At 55.9% G+C, this 15,709-nt stretch overlaps 2 protein-coding genes across 3 annotated transcripts; one reads left to right on the top strand and one right to left on the bottom strand.

Moving 5' to 3' along the window:
• Positions 1-1,495: 1,495 nt before the first annotated feature.
• On the top strand, positions 1,496-7,456 carry LOC136375202 (E3 ubiquitin-protein ligase TRIM7-like). Its single transcript, XM_066340570.1, has 7 exons — positions 1,496-2,146; positions 4,055-4,141; positions 4,346-4,573; positions 4,945-4,967; positions 5,079-5,194; positions 5,473-5,505; positions 6,130-7,456. Exons 1-7 carry the CDS (start codon positions 1,634-1,636, stop codon positions 6,654-6,656), a joined length of 1,527 nt encoding a protein of 508 aa, XP_066196667.1. The 5' UTR covers positions 1,496-1,633; the 3' UTR covers positions 6,657-7,456.
• A 630-nt stretch (positions 7,457-8,086) lies between these two features.
• Positions 8,087-15,005, bottom strand: ZNF692 (zinc finger protein 692). Of its 2 annotated transcripts, none has more exons than XM_066340568.1 (12): positions 14,915-15,005; positions 14,091-14,287; positions 13,968-13,999; positions 13,284-13,655; positions 13,008-13,056; positions 12,723-12,857; positions 12,134-12,262; positions 10,036-10,098; positions 9,719-9,797; positions 9,496-9,610; positions 9,003-9,102; positions 8,087-8,579 (listed from the first exon to the last, which is right to left on the bottom strand). In XM_066340568.1, exons 1-12 carry the CDS (start codon positions 14,936-14,938, stop codon positions 8,213-8,215), a joined length of 1,662 nt encoding a protein of 553 aa, XP_066196665.1. In that variant the 5' UTR covers positions 14,939-15,005; the 3' UTR covers positions 8,087-8,212. The 2 variants fall into 2 exon arrangements, with proteins under 2 accessions (XP_066196665.1, XP_066196664.1); XM_066340567.1 differs by having other exon boundaries at positions 12,723-12,860.
• Positions 15,006-15,709: the final 704 nt, after the last annotated feature.

Raw genomic sequence — 15,709 nt, forward strand, 5'->3', positions numbered from 1 at the left:
GTTTTCCCCAAAAAAGCCCCTTTTTCCCCCCAAAAAAAGTGGGGATGCACAAAAAGTGGGGAGCGGATGACCTCCGTCCCTCCGATATCCTAAGAGATAAGAGTTTTAAAAAGGAAGGAGGGAAAGAAGGAATTTAAGGGGAAAGAAAAATAAAGAAAAAGAAAAAAGGGAGCAGGGACGAGGGGGAAGAGAGAGAAAAGGGCTGTGCACAATGGCCGAGGCCCTCTGGCGGCAAGAGCCGCGGATCTGGGCGGAAATTAAAAAAAAAAAAACCAACATTTTGCTCAGTGAAAAAAATGCTCTGTAATGTCTCGGTGGGGTGTTTTTTTCCTAAAACGGCGCTGGGGAGGGGGGGAGGAAAAAACCCCCCAAAAAAGTGGTTTGGGGGTTCTCCCGCTCCTCTGTGGGGATGGAGATGAGCCCCAGAATCACTTTGCTTGTGGGGGTTTCGGGGTAAAACCGAGGTACTGGCGGTGTTTTAACCAGTGTGGGCTGAGGGGAAGGGGCTGCACTCCCCCTCCCTCCATTGCGGCGGCCGCCGGGACCCTCCACAGCAGAAAACGAGGCGGATTTTGGGGGTAAAAAGGAAGTTTTCTGTCAACGGGGGCATGTCGTGCTACCAAGGAATATCCCCTCCAAATGTGCTAAGACCCCCCATGAGGACTTTAGAGCCCAAAACGTCGTTTCCCCTCGTCCCCGCTCCGCTGGCGCTGCCTCACGACCGGGCACGTCGGCATGGCAACGGTGGCTGGATGCCCTCACCCAAGATGGCGCCCAGGGCTTCACGCCGCAAGCGCCATCTTGAGCCGGGCCGCGCGGGCAGCAATAGGGAGACTGAGGCCGCGGCCATTTTCCCTCGCGCCTTGCCTGAAGGCGAGGCCGCCATTTCGGAATAGGGCAGCTCCGCTCTGACGGCGAATTAACCATTTAAAAGGCGAATTTCTGCCCTTCCCGACCTTATGGCGACAAAGTAATCCCTCCTCAAAGCCAATCTCATCACGAACAGTGAGGAAATTTAAAGAAAAGCAAGTAAATGGTGCTGTTGTGTTCTCCATCTGTCTCACGGAGATTGCTCCCAGTAGGGATGCAAATTCCTAAATCTCCTTGTAAAGGACTGATGGTGGTTTTGCGGTCGTTTTTGTACGTCTGGGGGTTTTGAGTTATTTTTCCCTAATTTCAGGTTCCTGGAGCAGATTTCTGACACTCGTGCGGACAGCCAGAGAAGCTAATGCTGTGAAAACCACTCCCAACACGCTCCACTCCCATCCCCGCACGCCAAGAAGCCTCCAACATCCTATAAAGACCCTCAAAACAACCATAGAGCTCTCTGCATGCCCTCCTCCACGCAGGGATCTGGGATCCTCCTAAACCTATAGGCACTGCTACCCTTCCAATACCCCGTCGGCCTTATACAACCCTCCCCAAGCATGGCCGCCCTCTCCCCTTTCCCCTCCTGCGCAGGCGCAGTCCCGCCTCTTCCCCCGGCGCAGGCGCGGGCGCGGCCCTCGGCCGTCAGTCGGGCGGCGGTGCCGTGCGCGGGGGACGCGACGCGTTTGGGGGAGTCGTTGTCGTCACCGGCGCCACGACCGGGGCCTCCACCGGGGTCGGGGCCGCCGCCGGGACCGCGGCCGCCATGGAGGCTCCGCCCGCGCCCCCCGCCGCGCCCCCCGCGCCCTGCAGCGCTGCGAGGAGCCTGCAGGACGAGCTGACGTGCCCTGTGTGCCTGGAGTACTTCAACGATCCGGTGCTGGTGGCCGAGTGCGGGCACAACTTCTGCCGCGCTTGCGTGACCCAGTGCTGGGAGGACTCGGCACGGCGCCTCTGCTGCCCGCAGTGCCGCGAACCGGTCCCGCAGCGCCTCTTTCGCCCCAACCGCTCTCTTGGCAACATCGTGCACATCGTTCGCCAGCTGGGGCTGCCGCCGGGCCCCGCCGAGCCGCCGCCGGGGCCGCCCGTGCCCGCGCCGCCGCTGCCCGCCGTCGCCCCGTCCGGCCCACCGGGGCCTCCGCGCTGCCCGCGCCACGGGGAGCCGCTGCGGCTTTACTGCGTGCAGGACCGGCGGGCCGTGTGTGTCGTGTGTCACCTGTCCCGCGAGCACCGCGCCCACACTGTGCTGCCCGCCGAGGAGGCGGCCCACGCCGCCGAGGTTAGTGCCGGGACCCCCGCCGTGCCCCTGCACAGCGCCCGGCTCGGAGGGAGGGCAGCCGGGACTCCCCTCCCGAGGGGGCCGCGGGGCGTCGGGACCCCTTTTCCCGGAGAGGGAGAGCACTGCGCACCCCCTCGGAGTGTTGGGGGGTCAGTGAAGACCCCCGCCGCCTCCCGGGTCTTTTTTGGGGTGCAAAGAAATGAGGGATGCAGTAAGAGAGGAGGAGATCGGAAACACCCTCACCCCCAATGGGGGATGCCCAGTGAGATCTCACGGGCTGGGGGTGCGCCAGTGCCCTTTGGGAGCCCCCAGTTCCACAGGGGAGTACAGAAGTAAGTCCCCAGTCCCCCCACGAGTGGGGTGCAGTAAAGGCCCCTTCAGGCCCTATGGATCTGACGGAGGATCCCCTCCTCAACTGGGCGCTCCTCCCAAGATTCAGGGCGCTGAAGGACTTGAATCACCCCAAAACAGGGACACCCGAGGCTAGAGCGCAAGCGTAGGGTGTTCCCGGTGCGAGATGGAACTGGGTTGAACTGGGAGAGTACTGGGATAGAGGTGTTCCGGGAGGCGAGGAGCTCCTCAGTGCGGGGGTGATCGCGCAAAATCCCTGCAGCCCCCCGAAATGCCCCGCTCCAGCTTCTCGGGGCAGCACTGAGCTGGGGCCGGGGGTTATTTATCCCACCAGCCCGATCCAGGCTGGAAGCGGCGCAGGACTCCCGCAGGAGCCGCCTGTCCCCTCCCAACCCGAGGGTGCTTGGGGAGTGACGCAGAGCGAAAACGGCGCTCCCCCGGCGGCGCTGGGGCTCCCCCATGTCGCGATATGGGGCGTGTCGTGATCACAGTGGGGATTGATTTGTAATTAAGAGCCAAGGGCGCGATGTAGGTGGCCAGGCTTCGCTATTCCCGGCCGGGAGTAGCGGATCCAGAGGGATCCAAGATGCCCGACGGAGCCGATGTCGCTGCGCAGTGGCAGCAGGAGGAGGGTGGCACCAGCACGATCCCGAGGGGTCAGGGGAGGGGATTGTGGGATCATTAACCACCACATATTAATTATTGTGGTGACTAAATCCTTTTAGAGAGGATTGGTCCTGGACCTGCAGTGGTTGCTCTTCCGGGGACGCTGGGGCTGTCCCTCTACCTGAATTCGGGGATTTTGCCCCTTTTTTTCAGGACCCTAACATCCTTAGGCAGATACAGGTTGTCTCTCCCTTAGAATTTTTTCCCCCTCGTTAACCCACTTTTATGTGTGTTTAGTAATTGGTTGTTGCTGAGCTCCGCCCATCTGGTTTTTTTTCCTGATACTTGCTTTAATCTCATGGATAAATTCCAAAGGCAGCAACTTTTGGCTCTTAACAGTCAGAATCCTTGTATTTTGGGTTTTAGTTGTGAAATAAGTGGATTTGTTTACCCCCAAGGCCAGCTGCTGTTTGTAAGGTCTTGCAGGAACTTTTCTGCCCTCCATGAAGGTCAAACTACTTAAATAAGGATGAATTTAATAGATAATTAGTTATTAATTTAATGAGCAGTATGGAGGCAGCAGTTGCTCTTCTTGTGGGGGGATCCACCCCAATTTTTGGGGCACCTTGAGGAGGGGTATGTGGAAGGTGATCCTGGGAGGAGAAAGGAAACAAACCCATACAGGCAAATAAAATTAATTGACCCTTTTTTTTGTTTGTTTGTGTGGTTTTTGGTTTTTGTTTTTTTTCCCCCAGGTTTTGGGCTTTTTGGTGATTTTTGGTGATTTTGGCACAGCCCAAGGTCAGGGTTAAGGGGAGTAGGGCAGCTGCTGGTTCCAGCTCCAAAAAAAAACCCGGATGGGGTGAATTTGGCCATTTTATCAGCAGCAGCCCTTCAGTCCTAATTGCCCATAGGAAAAATTCCCAGCGGATCTGGTTGTTCTGTTCCCAGGAGGTGCCCCAGGAGCACCTGAGCTCCCTGAGGAAAGGGCATGAAGAGGCCAAGGCGGAGCGGGAGCGGCAGAGTGAGGAGCTGCTGGTGAGTGCTGGTGGTCCTGGAGCCCCCATCCAGGAGGGTTCAGTCATACCTGGGGATTTCCTGGCTGTGGGAATTTGGTCTCACCTGCGGGGGGGCTTCCCCCTCCCCGTGGGAATCGCAGCCCGCAGAGATTCTCTCACTTGGAGGTGAGTCCCTGAGCTCCAGGGATCTGCCCTTATGGGCGTCTTTCCTGTGGAATTGCAGAAGCAGACAGAGGTGGAGCGGCAGAAGATCGTGGCTGAGTGCAAGGAGCTGCGGGCATTCCTAGAGGAGAAGGAGCAGCTCCTGCTGTCCCGGCTGGAAGAGCTGGAGAGGGACATTGGGCGCCGGAGGGACGAGAGCGTGGCCCGGCTGGCTGAGGACATTGCCCAGCTGGACAAGCTCCTGGCAGAGCAGGGCGGAGACAGTGGGACAGGGAACACACCTGGCGAGGTGGGGCTCTGTTATGTGTCTCCATGAAAAAAAATCCTGCTTATGGACACAGAAATCCCTTGTGTTGGGCAAAAACATACTAATTATAGGGACAAAACCTATTTATGGGGACAAAAAAGTCCTGATTATGGGGTAAAAAAGGCTCCATTTATGTGGACCTATTTCAATGTATGGGTCAAAATATTTCCATTTATTGGGGGAAAAGATCCTGTTAATGGGGTGAAAAAATACATTTATGGAAACAGAAATACTTTTATGGGGAGAGAAGTCCCTTCATGGGATCCTCCTGGTTTTTGGGGAGGAGTTTGAGATCTCTGAGATAGGAGAGATGCTGATCCTAACAAATTCCTTGGGTTTTCTTCCTCTTCCAGGGTGTCGTTCCAGCTGGCAGCAGGTGAGTGAACTGGGTGAACTTGGAGGCTCTGACTGCAGTTGGAGCTGGTATTTCAGCCCTTCCATGAGTGAATTCCTTGATTTTGGGTCCTTGACTCCCATGTCTCCACAGCTTGGAGAGCTGGATATTCCTCAAGCCTGAGCCTGGCTTTTCTGAGCTGGAGAAGAAGCTGAAGAGCTTTTCCCAGAAGAGTGCAGTGCTCAAGGAAGTGCTTCTGGAATTCAAGGGTGAGCCTGACAAGAGCCTTCCTGGAAGAAAACACTGCTTCCCAGCCAGGATCCCACATGGAAATCCACCAGCATCAGGGCTGGGATGGAGCCGGGCTCTTGTACCCACCCTGGGCTGGCTGGGAGAGCTCCGGGTTGTTTGAGCACTGGCTCATCCCAGGGTAAAGATGGAAAAGTGGTGATTGCCCTGGGATTTGAGTGTGGAATAGGAATCATTCCCATGGCTTGGGCAGTTCTGGGGGCTCCAAGGGCTCAATTCCTTCCTTGTCTTCCCACAGAAAACCTGCGCTTTGAGCTGGAGAATGACACAGGTGAGGCCATCAGGATTGGGATACAACCTTCCTTTTCCAGAGGTGTGCATAGCATTGGCTGGGATTTGGGGCTGTGACTTTCCTTTCCGAAGAAATAATGTGAGAATTCGCCAGGATTGGGAGTTACGTGGGCTCTAACCTCCTTTTTCCAAGAGTTAAGGTTGGAATTGCTGGGCTTGGATTCTGTGTGGGCTCTTCAAGATGCTACAGGTGGCTGCCCCTGGGTCCTTCCCCTCTGGTTTGAGACACAGATAATGGATCAGTCCCCACACAGGTGGGAGGATAATGATCCCAGAGGTGACTCACCTGTGTTGTCCCCATTGAGTTTGGGACAAAGAGGATGGGTCAGTCTCCAGACAGATGGTGGAATGGTCCCACAAGTGATTCATCGGTGTTGTCCCCAATGAGTCTAGGACACAAACCATGGGTTGGTCTTCTCCCTGGTGGGACAACAGGTGACTCACCTGTGTTGTCCCTGTTGGGTTTGGGACACAAACCACAGCTCAATCCCACCATAATTCCATAGATGACTCAGCTTTGTCTTCCCTGGTGGGTTTGGGACACTGAGCCACTGAGTCAAGTCTGCCCAGTCCCTCAGGTAACTCCTCCTGTTTTCCCCTCCAGGCGAGCTCTCCCTGGACCCCGACACAGCCAACCCCTACCTGGTGCTGTCGGAGGACAAGCGGAGCGTGCGGCTCCGCGGGGCCCCTCAAGAGCTGCCAGCACATCCCAAACGCTTCGACTACGCCTTCTGTGTCCTGGCCTCCGAGGGCTTCTCTGCTGGCCGCCACTACTGGGAAGTGGAGGTGGGAGACGGGGAGAGCTGGGTGCTGGGTGCTGCTCGCGAGTCCGTGCGCCGCAAGGAGAAGGTCGACTTCGCCCCCGAGGAAGGGATTTGGGCCGTGGGGCTCAACTGGAAGGGCAAAAATTGGGATCAGTACCAGGCGTTCACCTCTCCTGAGACACCGCTGTCCCTTTGTGAGCGGCCACGCAAGATAGGGGTGTACCTGGACTATGAGGGCGGGTGGGTGGCATTTTATAACGCTGACAACATGGCTCCCATCTTCACCTTCACTGCCGCCTTCTCCGAGAAGATCTTCCCATTTTTCTGGCTCTTCTACGTGGGCTCCTCGCTGTCCCTCTGCAACTGAGCCCACCCCGCTCACTGGTGTTGTCCCCTCTCCTCTGCCATCCTTAGGTTTTTCTTTGCTTTAAGGCAAAATGCCCCAAATCCTGCCCTTGGCCATTCAGGGCAGATTTTTTTCCTGTTGCAGTTCAAAGTTTAGAGTCTTCTTACCCTCAAAATTTTCCTTAGGAGTGTTGGTTGGTTGGTGGGTGAGGGGGTGCTACTTGAGGCCCCCTGTTGCTGGTTAAACACCCCTGTAGTTAATTTTGTGTTTTTCTTTGGAGTTGGAGCCCCATGGAACAGGGAGAGGCTGATCTCATCCTACTTTGAATACTAGCCAAAGCTTTGTGTCCCCCCCTTCCCCCCTAAAATGCTGTGTGGAGAGGAGTGTCATCCTCTACCCCGTTTGGACACCATTGCTTTGCAAGTCACCTTTACTCTACCCTACCCATAGCATCCCATTTCCCCCTGGCAAAAGGGCCGAGCCCATCCTGCTGTTGCTCAGTGACCCCCCCCCCATCTCCTCTACTGCCCCCCATTTCTCTCATCACTCCCTCCATTGTCCCCCCATTTCCTTCCTCAACCCCCCATCTCCCCCTCAATTCTGAGCCCCTGGAGTGCTGGACTCCCAGCAAGGGGATGTGGATATTTGGCATCACCTCAAACCTGGGCCAGGGGGTTTTAAGGGGACTGGGGGTCTGTGTTCTAGGTGTGATCTTGCGCTTGCCCATTCCCCTTGTGCCCTCTCCACTGCTGCTGTTTGTGTCCTTTGCCCTGTCACTGTTAGTGGGGAAATAAAAGTTGCTGTGCAAAAAAACCCTAAAACCCAATAATTTGGGGGTTTTTGTTGCTGGGGGAGGAGGAAAAGCTGCTCCTGCTCTGGAGGGAATGAGACAGAGACATGGCCTTGTCCCCAGCCTGCCTGGGGTAGAGCACTGAGGGGTTTTGGAGGTACTTGCAATTCACTAAATGGTCCCAACTCGGAGCCTCCAAGTATCTGTAAGTTGAAATTCTGGTTTAAATCTGAGCTTTAAATGAAAATTTAATAAATTTTAAAGGAAAAGTTTGAAGCACTGGGGGCTCCCAGTTTTAGGGCACAGGCCCACTAGGTACTCCCTCCCATCCCAGTTTGGAGGCACAGACCTGCTGGGAGCTCCCTCTCATCCCAGTTTTGGTTCCCAAATTCCTAAGTGTTTGGTGTCTCCACCTCCTCTCCAGCCCCTTTTCCTGTGCCCAAACTACCCAAATCTCATATTTCTTTTTTCCATAAAAATCTGGCACCAAATCCCCCTTTTACCCAAAATAAGTCTTTATTGAGGAACCACCTGTGGCAATACTGCTAGGCTTGAGGGGAAGCTAGGATTTGGCAAAAAAACTGGGATTTGCCCCAGGGATTTGGCTGAAAACTTGGGGTTTCATCTGGGATTTGGCTAAAAAACTGGGATTTCCCCCAGGACTGGCAGAAGAACTGGGATTGTCCCCAGTTTTGCCTGTCCCATGTATTTTTGGAACCTGGAGCCACTGCAGAGTCCAGCATTGTCCCCAATTCTGCTCCAGTCCCCAAACTAAGGGACAAGCCCTCTAGGAACCCCCCTCACCCATCCTCTGGCCTTGGGAGGTGCCTGGATCCTGCCCACCGTCCCCCCCACCATACTCCAGTGGGGTTCTCCCTGTATCCTCCCCACTCCCGAGGACCTCCCCAAGCAGCTCCAGAGGTTCCATTGGCTCAGGGGCCTCCGGCTGCTGCTGGATTCCCTCTGGCTGCTGCGGGGGTCCCCCAAGCCCCCTGGGGTGGCTCTTGCTCTTGTGGGCGGTGACGTTGTCCCGCTTTTCGAACCTCTTCCCACAGACATCGCATGGGAATTGGTAGAAGGAGTCGGCGTCGTGTTTCCTCATGTGCCAGTTCAGAGAAGCTTTTTGGCGGCAGGTAAAGCCGCAGATCTCACACCTGGGGGAGAGCGCAGCAGGAGTAAAAAACCCCAAGCACAGGGTGAGGCACAGGGAGAACTGGCCCCGCCGTGCTCGGGGCTGCAATGGATGGTGGATTGAAGCTCCAGCGCTCTTTGGGCACAAATGTGTCGGACAGGAGTCTTTCATTCAGTCCCAGCTCATTAACCTGCGCCTCCTTAATCAATGCCTTGGAGCTGCTGGATCTGGGCACAGCCAGCTCCAAGGGCAAGAACATTGGGAGAAATCCCAGCCTCGGTTTTGGCTGGATGTTATATACTGAAGGAGCTGATTTGGGGTTGAAAAGAGCGGGAAGAGGCTCCAAAGCTAAGCAGAGCTGCAGGGATGGGACTGGGACTTTCTGGGGGAGGGGGCATATTGGACTGGGATTTACTGGAAGGGCAAGGATGGGACTGGGCCTTACTGGAGCGGCTTCTCCCCGGTGTGGATCCGTCGGTGGATAATCAGATTGCTGCTGGTGCGGAAGGAGCGTGCACAGAACTCACAGATGTAATCACGCTTGTCTGGGAGCAAAAGAAAAAGGATGAGGCTGATCGAGCCTGGAAAAACCGTCAGGACCCTTGGGACGTGCTTTGGGAGCAGGGAGAGTTTCTAGCCTGGGAATGGAAATTACAGGGGAGAGATTCAGGGGGCAAAGGGCAACAGTGATGGCTCCCAGGAATGGGAATTTGGGATTGGATGGCTGTGGCCCAGTGGAGAAGGGGATACAGGAGCAGGTGGAATCCATAAAGGAAGTGTGATCCATGAGGGAGTTGTGATCCCTACAAAAGGAGGTGTGGTCCCTGTGAGAGGAGCCATGTTCTGTACAGGGGAGTTGTAACTGCTACAGGAGGATGTCCAGGGAGATGTAATCCATAGGGGAGGAGGTATGATTCCTGTGGAAGTGCCCCACTCACCACTGTGCAGCTTCTCATGTTCCTTCAGGTGCTTCTTGAAGTTGAAGGATTTCCCACAGGTGGGCTCAGAGCAAGTGAAGGTTTTCTGGTGCACGTGCTGGTACTTCCGGTGGTGCTGCCAGGGGAAAAATAAAACAACCTATCAGCTCCCAATTCCAGCTCCAGGACACCCCACCCAGGCTGCTCAGCACTCCAGGAACGGCTGGTCTTTGCAGGCACTCACATTCAGGTACTGGCGGTTGGAGAAGATTTTGCCACAGCCTTCAAAGTCACACAGGAGTATCTCACGCTTTGCTGCCTTCCTGACAAAGAAAATATGGGAAAAATCATTGAGGAGGAGGATTGGAAAAGCTCTGGAATATGGATCTACCCCCGGCTCCTTTCTCCTCATCCACCTAACCTTTTTCCCACCCATAAAACGAAGCAAAGAAACCCTTACAGAGCTTCCTGCCTGTCCCCCATGGAAGAGCTGAGCTCCTCTTCCTGGGAACGCCTGGAAGCTTCCCTGGTCCCTTCCTGGTCCTCCCCTCTCCCAGGTACCTGATCCTCTTGGGGCCGATCTGAGCCACATCCTTGTCACTTGCCCGTGGTTGCCGCCGGCAGCTGCAATAGGAATGAGCCATTTTGAGCCAGGACCTGGTGACCCCTCACTGTCCCCAAGCCCAGAGCCAAGATCCCCGAGGAAATCCCACATTACATCATCCTCAGGACCAGCGTTTCTCCCATTTCTGCCCCACGGGAGCGGGACACACTGGAACAAACACATCATTCAGGCATTAAAATAAGAATAAATTCTTTATTGCTTGTTACAAAACCCTTTTCACATGGTTTGGACGCATCCCAGGACACTGAAATTGGCTCCCAGCCTGGTTAGATCTATAATTCATCCATAGCTCCCTGGAAACAGCAACTATTCCTGGCTGTCGCCCTGGAATTAAGGAAAGATCCATTAAAAGTGGATTGAAGTGGTGTTTGGGGAGGAGAAATGATGGGATGGTGAGATGCCAGTGCTCAAGCATGCATTCAGCCTGGGGCTTGTCCCGAATCTCTTGAAAACAGATTTTATCAGCTCAAGGTGGCCTTACCTGGGAAAGGGAGGAGGAATCTGTTGACATCTGGAAGGCTCTGCCTTGCTCATAAACCAGGATTTTATCTCCCGTGTTTGACATACTGTGACAAAAGAGGAGGGAAAATGAACCACAATACTAAAAATATGATAAAAATACTAAAAATATGATCTCTATCCCCAAACTCAGCCCAAAAAGAGCTGAGCTGAAGCTTAGCCTTGGCTTTGGGAAGGGGGCAGAGAGCTACAAGCCCCCACTGGTGCCTCAGAAAAGTCACCAGCATGCAGGTGACAAATATTTGTCAGGACAAATATTTGGACATACTTGGAGTGCTAGATCGTGGGATTTGCGATGGAAATCAGGAAGAACCCAAAACACGCCAGAAAAAACCCCACACTTAATTCACTTTTGGTCCCAAAAAGAATAGCCCAGGTTGAACACAGACTCTTCTACTCTCACTTTGGATTTGGGAGCTTGGGATCTGCATGCCCAGCACTGGCAGGGAGAGAAGAAGAGCAAATTCCAGCATTACCTTCACTGGGATTGGGTCTCCAAAAACGGTGGTCTCTTTTCCAGCCACATCCAGGGTTGTTCAGAGCTGCTGGGAGAGGGGAGGGCATTCAGCATCCAAAAAGAGACACTCAAAGGGATCAGTCAAAGCTGTAAGGGGGCAGCACAACACTCACCTGTGAAAAGGCTTGGGATGGGATTGGCACTGAGCCCATCTTTCAGGGGACAGATGGAGGAGTTACGGCTGATTCCAACGAAAAGGGGATTTTACCCCCTTATTGTATCAAAAGCGTAAGAAAATCCATCCACGTGAGGTGTCTAGGTGTGCTGGATCTGAGGCCATGCACGGACCAAACCCCAACCCAACATCCCTTTAACAATTGTGCAGAGCCCCAGCCAAGCCCTAAGGGCTGATTTAAGTTTTTTTTAGCACAAAACATTCAATTTTGTGTGTCTGGAAGGGGGAGCTAGAAAACCAGCACTTCGCCCCAAAGCTGCTGGAGAGGCCATGGATCCATCGGTGGAGGAGATTGTGGTGGGATAGAGGGATTTTGGGCTGGTCCACCTCCAGCCTGATGGAGGCTTCCGTGTGCACCATGGATCTGGTTCAAGGGGTCTTCATCCCCCTCCATTGCAGCCCCAGCCTTGGCTGCCTCTTCTTATTCCCTGACCACCATGGGCTGGCCCCTTGAGAGGCAGAGTGGGTGACACGAGGCTCATGAAAGTCCTGCAGCAGTCTTCATAAGCCAGACCCCTCCTTAGCTCACTTAACACCCGACATGACCTAGAAACACAGCTCTGCCCTGCAGTCAGCAGGGTCACGGGGAGGGTTGACCCCCACCTTGGGGACACACAGCTTTTCCCCTAAGGCCAACGATGTGATGGGGAGGGTTCATTCCCACTGAGGACATACAACTCTTTTCCTCACAGTCAATAACGTCACCGGGAGCATTGACTCCCACTAGAGAGACAGCTCTTGCCCCATGGCCAACAGCACTGGACACTCCCAAGATGATTACTCTGACCCCCATGCCCTCATTGCTGCGGCCAGCATGACTCACCTGACCCGTCCACTTCTCTCCTCCAAGGGGCCAGAGCTGGGCAAGGGTGGCTTGAGTAGGGGCTGCTCCTCCTTGATTGGCTTCTTGCGGGCCTTGGGTTGGCCCTGGCGTCGCTGTGGCTCTGAGTCGCTGTCGGAGGCACAGACCAGGGTGGATGAAGGGGATTGGGTGGTTGATGGGGTGAGATATAGGTTAGATGTGATAAGAAATGAGTTTGCTGGACATGGTTAGACAGGGGTTGGTTATGGAAGGATTTGGTTAGACATGGCAGGACATGGGCTGGACATAGTTGGCCATGGTATGACATGGTTGGCCATCAGTTGGACATGGCAGAAACCCTCCACCAGGTGAGATGCCATGAAAAGACCTCTCCAAAATTCTATGCCCTTTGACCCTAGAAACACCTTATTTTAGCACCATATGGATACTATTCCCACCTCCTCTCTGCTCTGCCAGGTCAGCTGCAGCAGGAGAGAAATGTGAGGCCTGAAACCCCTCCAGTTAAATATTGGTCTGGACTAGGATGGTGTCAGCAGGCACCATGGAGTGGCTCCCATGTGATCTGTAGGCTCCCTCACAGCACTCCCACCTGTCCAGGGATGGGTGGTAGTTCTCATCACGCAGGTCATCAGTGTAGGCCAGGTCATCACCCTCAGCAAAGTCCTCATCCTCCTCTTCCTCTCGGGGCTTAACTCGTGGCTCAGCATCATGCCCCGGGATGGTGCTGCTGGACAGGGACCTGGGTCAACTCTGCTATGATGCCTCAACCACTGACAGTCACATTTGCTGATGCTGGGGACTCAGGGTCAGATCAGACAGGGCCACATGCAACCATTAGGCTCACCAGAGGATGCTTGTGGGTGCCACCACTCACCTCTCACCAGCTGCTGCCACAGGCCCCGGTTCCAGAAGGACGTGGGAGGCTGGAAGGGGACAGGAGGGTGTTGAGGAGGCATTAGGAGTGGTGAGGAGGAGGAGGAGGATGGAGAGTTGGGAAGGATGAAGGTATTGGAAAGGTCAAGGGGGCTGAGGCAGCATCTGATCCCAGTGGGACAGTGGTAGAACTGGAACTACCCTAGAACTGGAAGAGGAGCTGAAGGTGGGGAATTAAGGGTAGTTGAAGGCAGAAAGGTGACCTGGAGGAGCTCACCTGTGCCACCACTGTCACCACCATCTCCCAGCTCCTCACCCCGATCCCCGTCACCACGGAGTGACCTGGCCGTTCCCTCTGTTCTGGCCTCGCTGGAGCCCAGTGTGGCTTTACGGAGCAAATGCCGGCGCCCAGTGCCCAGGGAGGGGCTGCATCCCTGGGCGGCTTTCGGGGGGTCACGGGAGGGGCTCTTGGGACCCCCAGAGCCACCCCACGAGAAGCGGTGCCCAGCCACGCACTCCCAAACCAGCGGGGCTGCACTGCCTGGTGCTGGCAGCTGGATGTCCGGCACAAAGCCACACTCCTGGCCGTGGCCGTGGGACAGCACAACCAGGCGCTGCAGCGCGGCTGGCTGGAGCCGCTCTAGCTCTCCTGGGAAAACAAAGAAATCTGTGAAAAACCGCTCCAAAATGGTGCTTTGAGGGAGTGGAACACCTAAAAGGCCCCCTTCAACATTCCTCAGGCTCATAGGGTTCTCCTTGCAACCATCAAATAGCTTCCCAAAAAAGAATTTGGGATACCGAAAATGGAACATAGGGAGGATTTGCCTATTGCTCAGGAGGATAAGCAAATCCAATAACAGCTCCGGCCCCCAACCCAAAAGAAATTCTCCCTCTCCACCATCAACTACTTATGGACCTAAACTACTGGATGCCAACATGGAACTGGGAGGGAAGCACCTACCGGGGTTCCAGGTGCAGCCAGGAGAGCTGTACCTGCATGGGAAAACAGAAGTGAGCAAGCAGAAACCTGGATTTTCCCCATGACAGGTGAGCTTAAACAGGTTTTGAGCCCCCCCCTAGTGACCTGTCAAGGAGAAACTGGGCCAACTGGGAGTGCAGAGCGAATCCGAGCTGCTCCTTGAGGCGGCACCAGCGCTCCAGGTGCCCCCCGATGCGGATGCGGCACTTGCTGCGCCGTGCGTCCAATTCCCGGCGCTTCTGGCGCCGGATGCACTCCGGGGCCTGCGGTCGACCCCCATGGGCCGAGTCTACAGGAAAGGGCTGGGGGCACACAGAGCGGTCAAGGGGACAGGAGAGGCAGATTCAGGGGTGGGCTGAGTCTGCAAGGGTCAGGTAGGAATTTGGGGTATCCTGGCTCCATAAGAAAGTCTGGGGGCGATACAGAAACATGGGAAGGGGCATGGACACGACCCTGCTGCACGAGTAGGCAGTCCTGGGGGCTCATGGAGGGGTAGGGGAAAGTGCTGGGTGGGCGACAGGGGTCATGGTGAGGGGGATACAGAAGTGGCACGGAATCATAGGGGGGATCGGAAGGAGGTTGGGTAAAGAATTAGGGTCGCCTGGCTCCACGCTGGTGTCGTAGTGGGGGGACGCAGGGAGTGGCCTAGGGACATGGAGGAGGTCACAAGAAGGAGGGGCAGGGAGGCTGCACACTGCCTACAAGCCCCACCTCCCAAGGCCTCACCTCTCATCTTGGCCCCGCCCCTCCACCTCCGACAGAGCCTCGCCCCTTCCCGCAGTTTTCCCCGGGTTCCCCCCCCCCGTCCACCCTCACCCGTTCCCGCCACCGAGCCTTAAAGCGGATGAGGCGACAGGAAGAACGGGCAATATCCGCGACTCCACCGCGCTCCTGCCACCCTCTCCGCCCGCACCCCGCCATCCCCGAACCTCCTCTGCCGATCCGCGCTCCATCCCGCGCCGAGAGGACCCCACCCTGGGCCGTGCCCCCTTTAAGAGCCACCAGACCCACCCCTGCCCCGCTCACAGACCGCAGGAAAGATGGTGGAGGCCCCGCCCTCGCCCCGCGTGCGCGGAGACGCGGGGGCCGCTGGGAGACGTAGTCCCGCCGCGGGGCATCATGGGAAACTCACGAATACAGATGGGGACGGAAGGCGGGGGCCATGCGAAGACAGGAGATGGACACGGGGGAACACAGAAGCGGGGGCACGGGGGCCAAGGGGAGGACACCCACCTCTCAGCTGTCCCCAAGATTTTGGGGTGCTGCAGAGGTGGCTGGGAGGGGACGTGAGGCACTGGGAGACCCAGAGGTGCACTTGATAGTTTAGGGGGGCAGCGGTGGGGAGGCTCAGTAACCTGGGGAGAATCGCCCGTGCCTGGTAGGGGTTGAGAGCAAACCGCCCAAAGGGAACTCGGCACTAAACGCTCCAAGCCCTCGCACTAGTTTTGCCAGTGGGCAGGGTCAGCACCAAAGACACAGACACTAACCTCAGGAACTTGGTGTCATTGACTACAGCTCAAAGCAGCAAAGAACCTCACAAGGAGAAGCTCAGCAACGTCCCTCAGCACTGCTACCCAAGATCGTCTACAGGGACTGAGATCCAGCACCAGGGACCCTGAGGCTTGCCCACCCTGCAGAGCCGCACAGCAGCTGGGAATGCCCTGTCCCAGCCCAGCCCTGGAGAGCCTCCCCCAGAACTGGGAGTTCCTGCGGGTGCGTCCACC

This window comes from Sylvia atricapilla, chromosome 2 (genome assembly GCF_009819655.1).
Source record: "Sylvia atricapilla isolate bSylAtr1 chromosome 2, bSylAtr1.pri, whole genome shotgun sequence".
Lineage (NCBI taxonomy): Eukaryota > Metazoa > Chordata > Aves > Passeriformes > Sylviidae > Sylvia > Sylvia atricapilla.

Excerpts from the sequence above, each read along its gene's own strand:
- ZNF692 (XM_066340567.1), bottom strand. The coding sequence starts at position 14,938 with ATGGAGCGCGGATCGGCAGAGGAG. Across the intron at positions 13,057-13,283 it reads TGGTGACAGTGGTGGCACAG|CCTCCCACGTCCTTCTGGAA; the intron begins GTGAGCTCCTCC and ends GTCCCCTTCCAG. Across the intron at positions 10,099-12,133 it reads GAGAGAAGTGGACGGGTCAG|CTGCCGGCGGCAACCACGGG; the intron begins GTGAGTCATGCT and ends TTCCTATTGCAG.
- LOC136375202 (XM_066340570.1), top strand. The coding sequence starts at position 1,634 with ATGGAGGCTCCGCCCGCGCCCCCCGCCGCGCCCCCCGCGCCCTGCAGC. Across the intron at positions 4,142-4,345 it reads GGCAGAGTGAGGAGCTGCTG|AAGCAGACAGAGGTGGAGCG; the intron begins GTGAGTGCTGGT and ends GTGGAATTGCAG. Across the intron at positions 4,574-4,944 it reads CAGGGAACACACCTGGCGAG|GGTGTCGTTCCAGCTGGCAG; the intron begins GTGGGGCTCTGT and ends TTCCTCTTCCAG.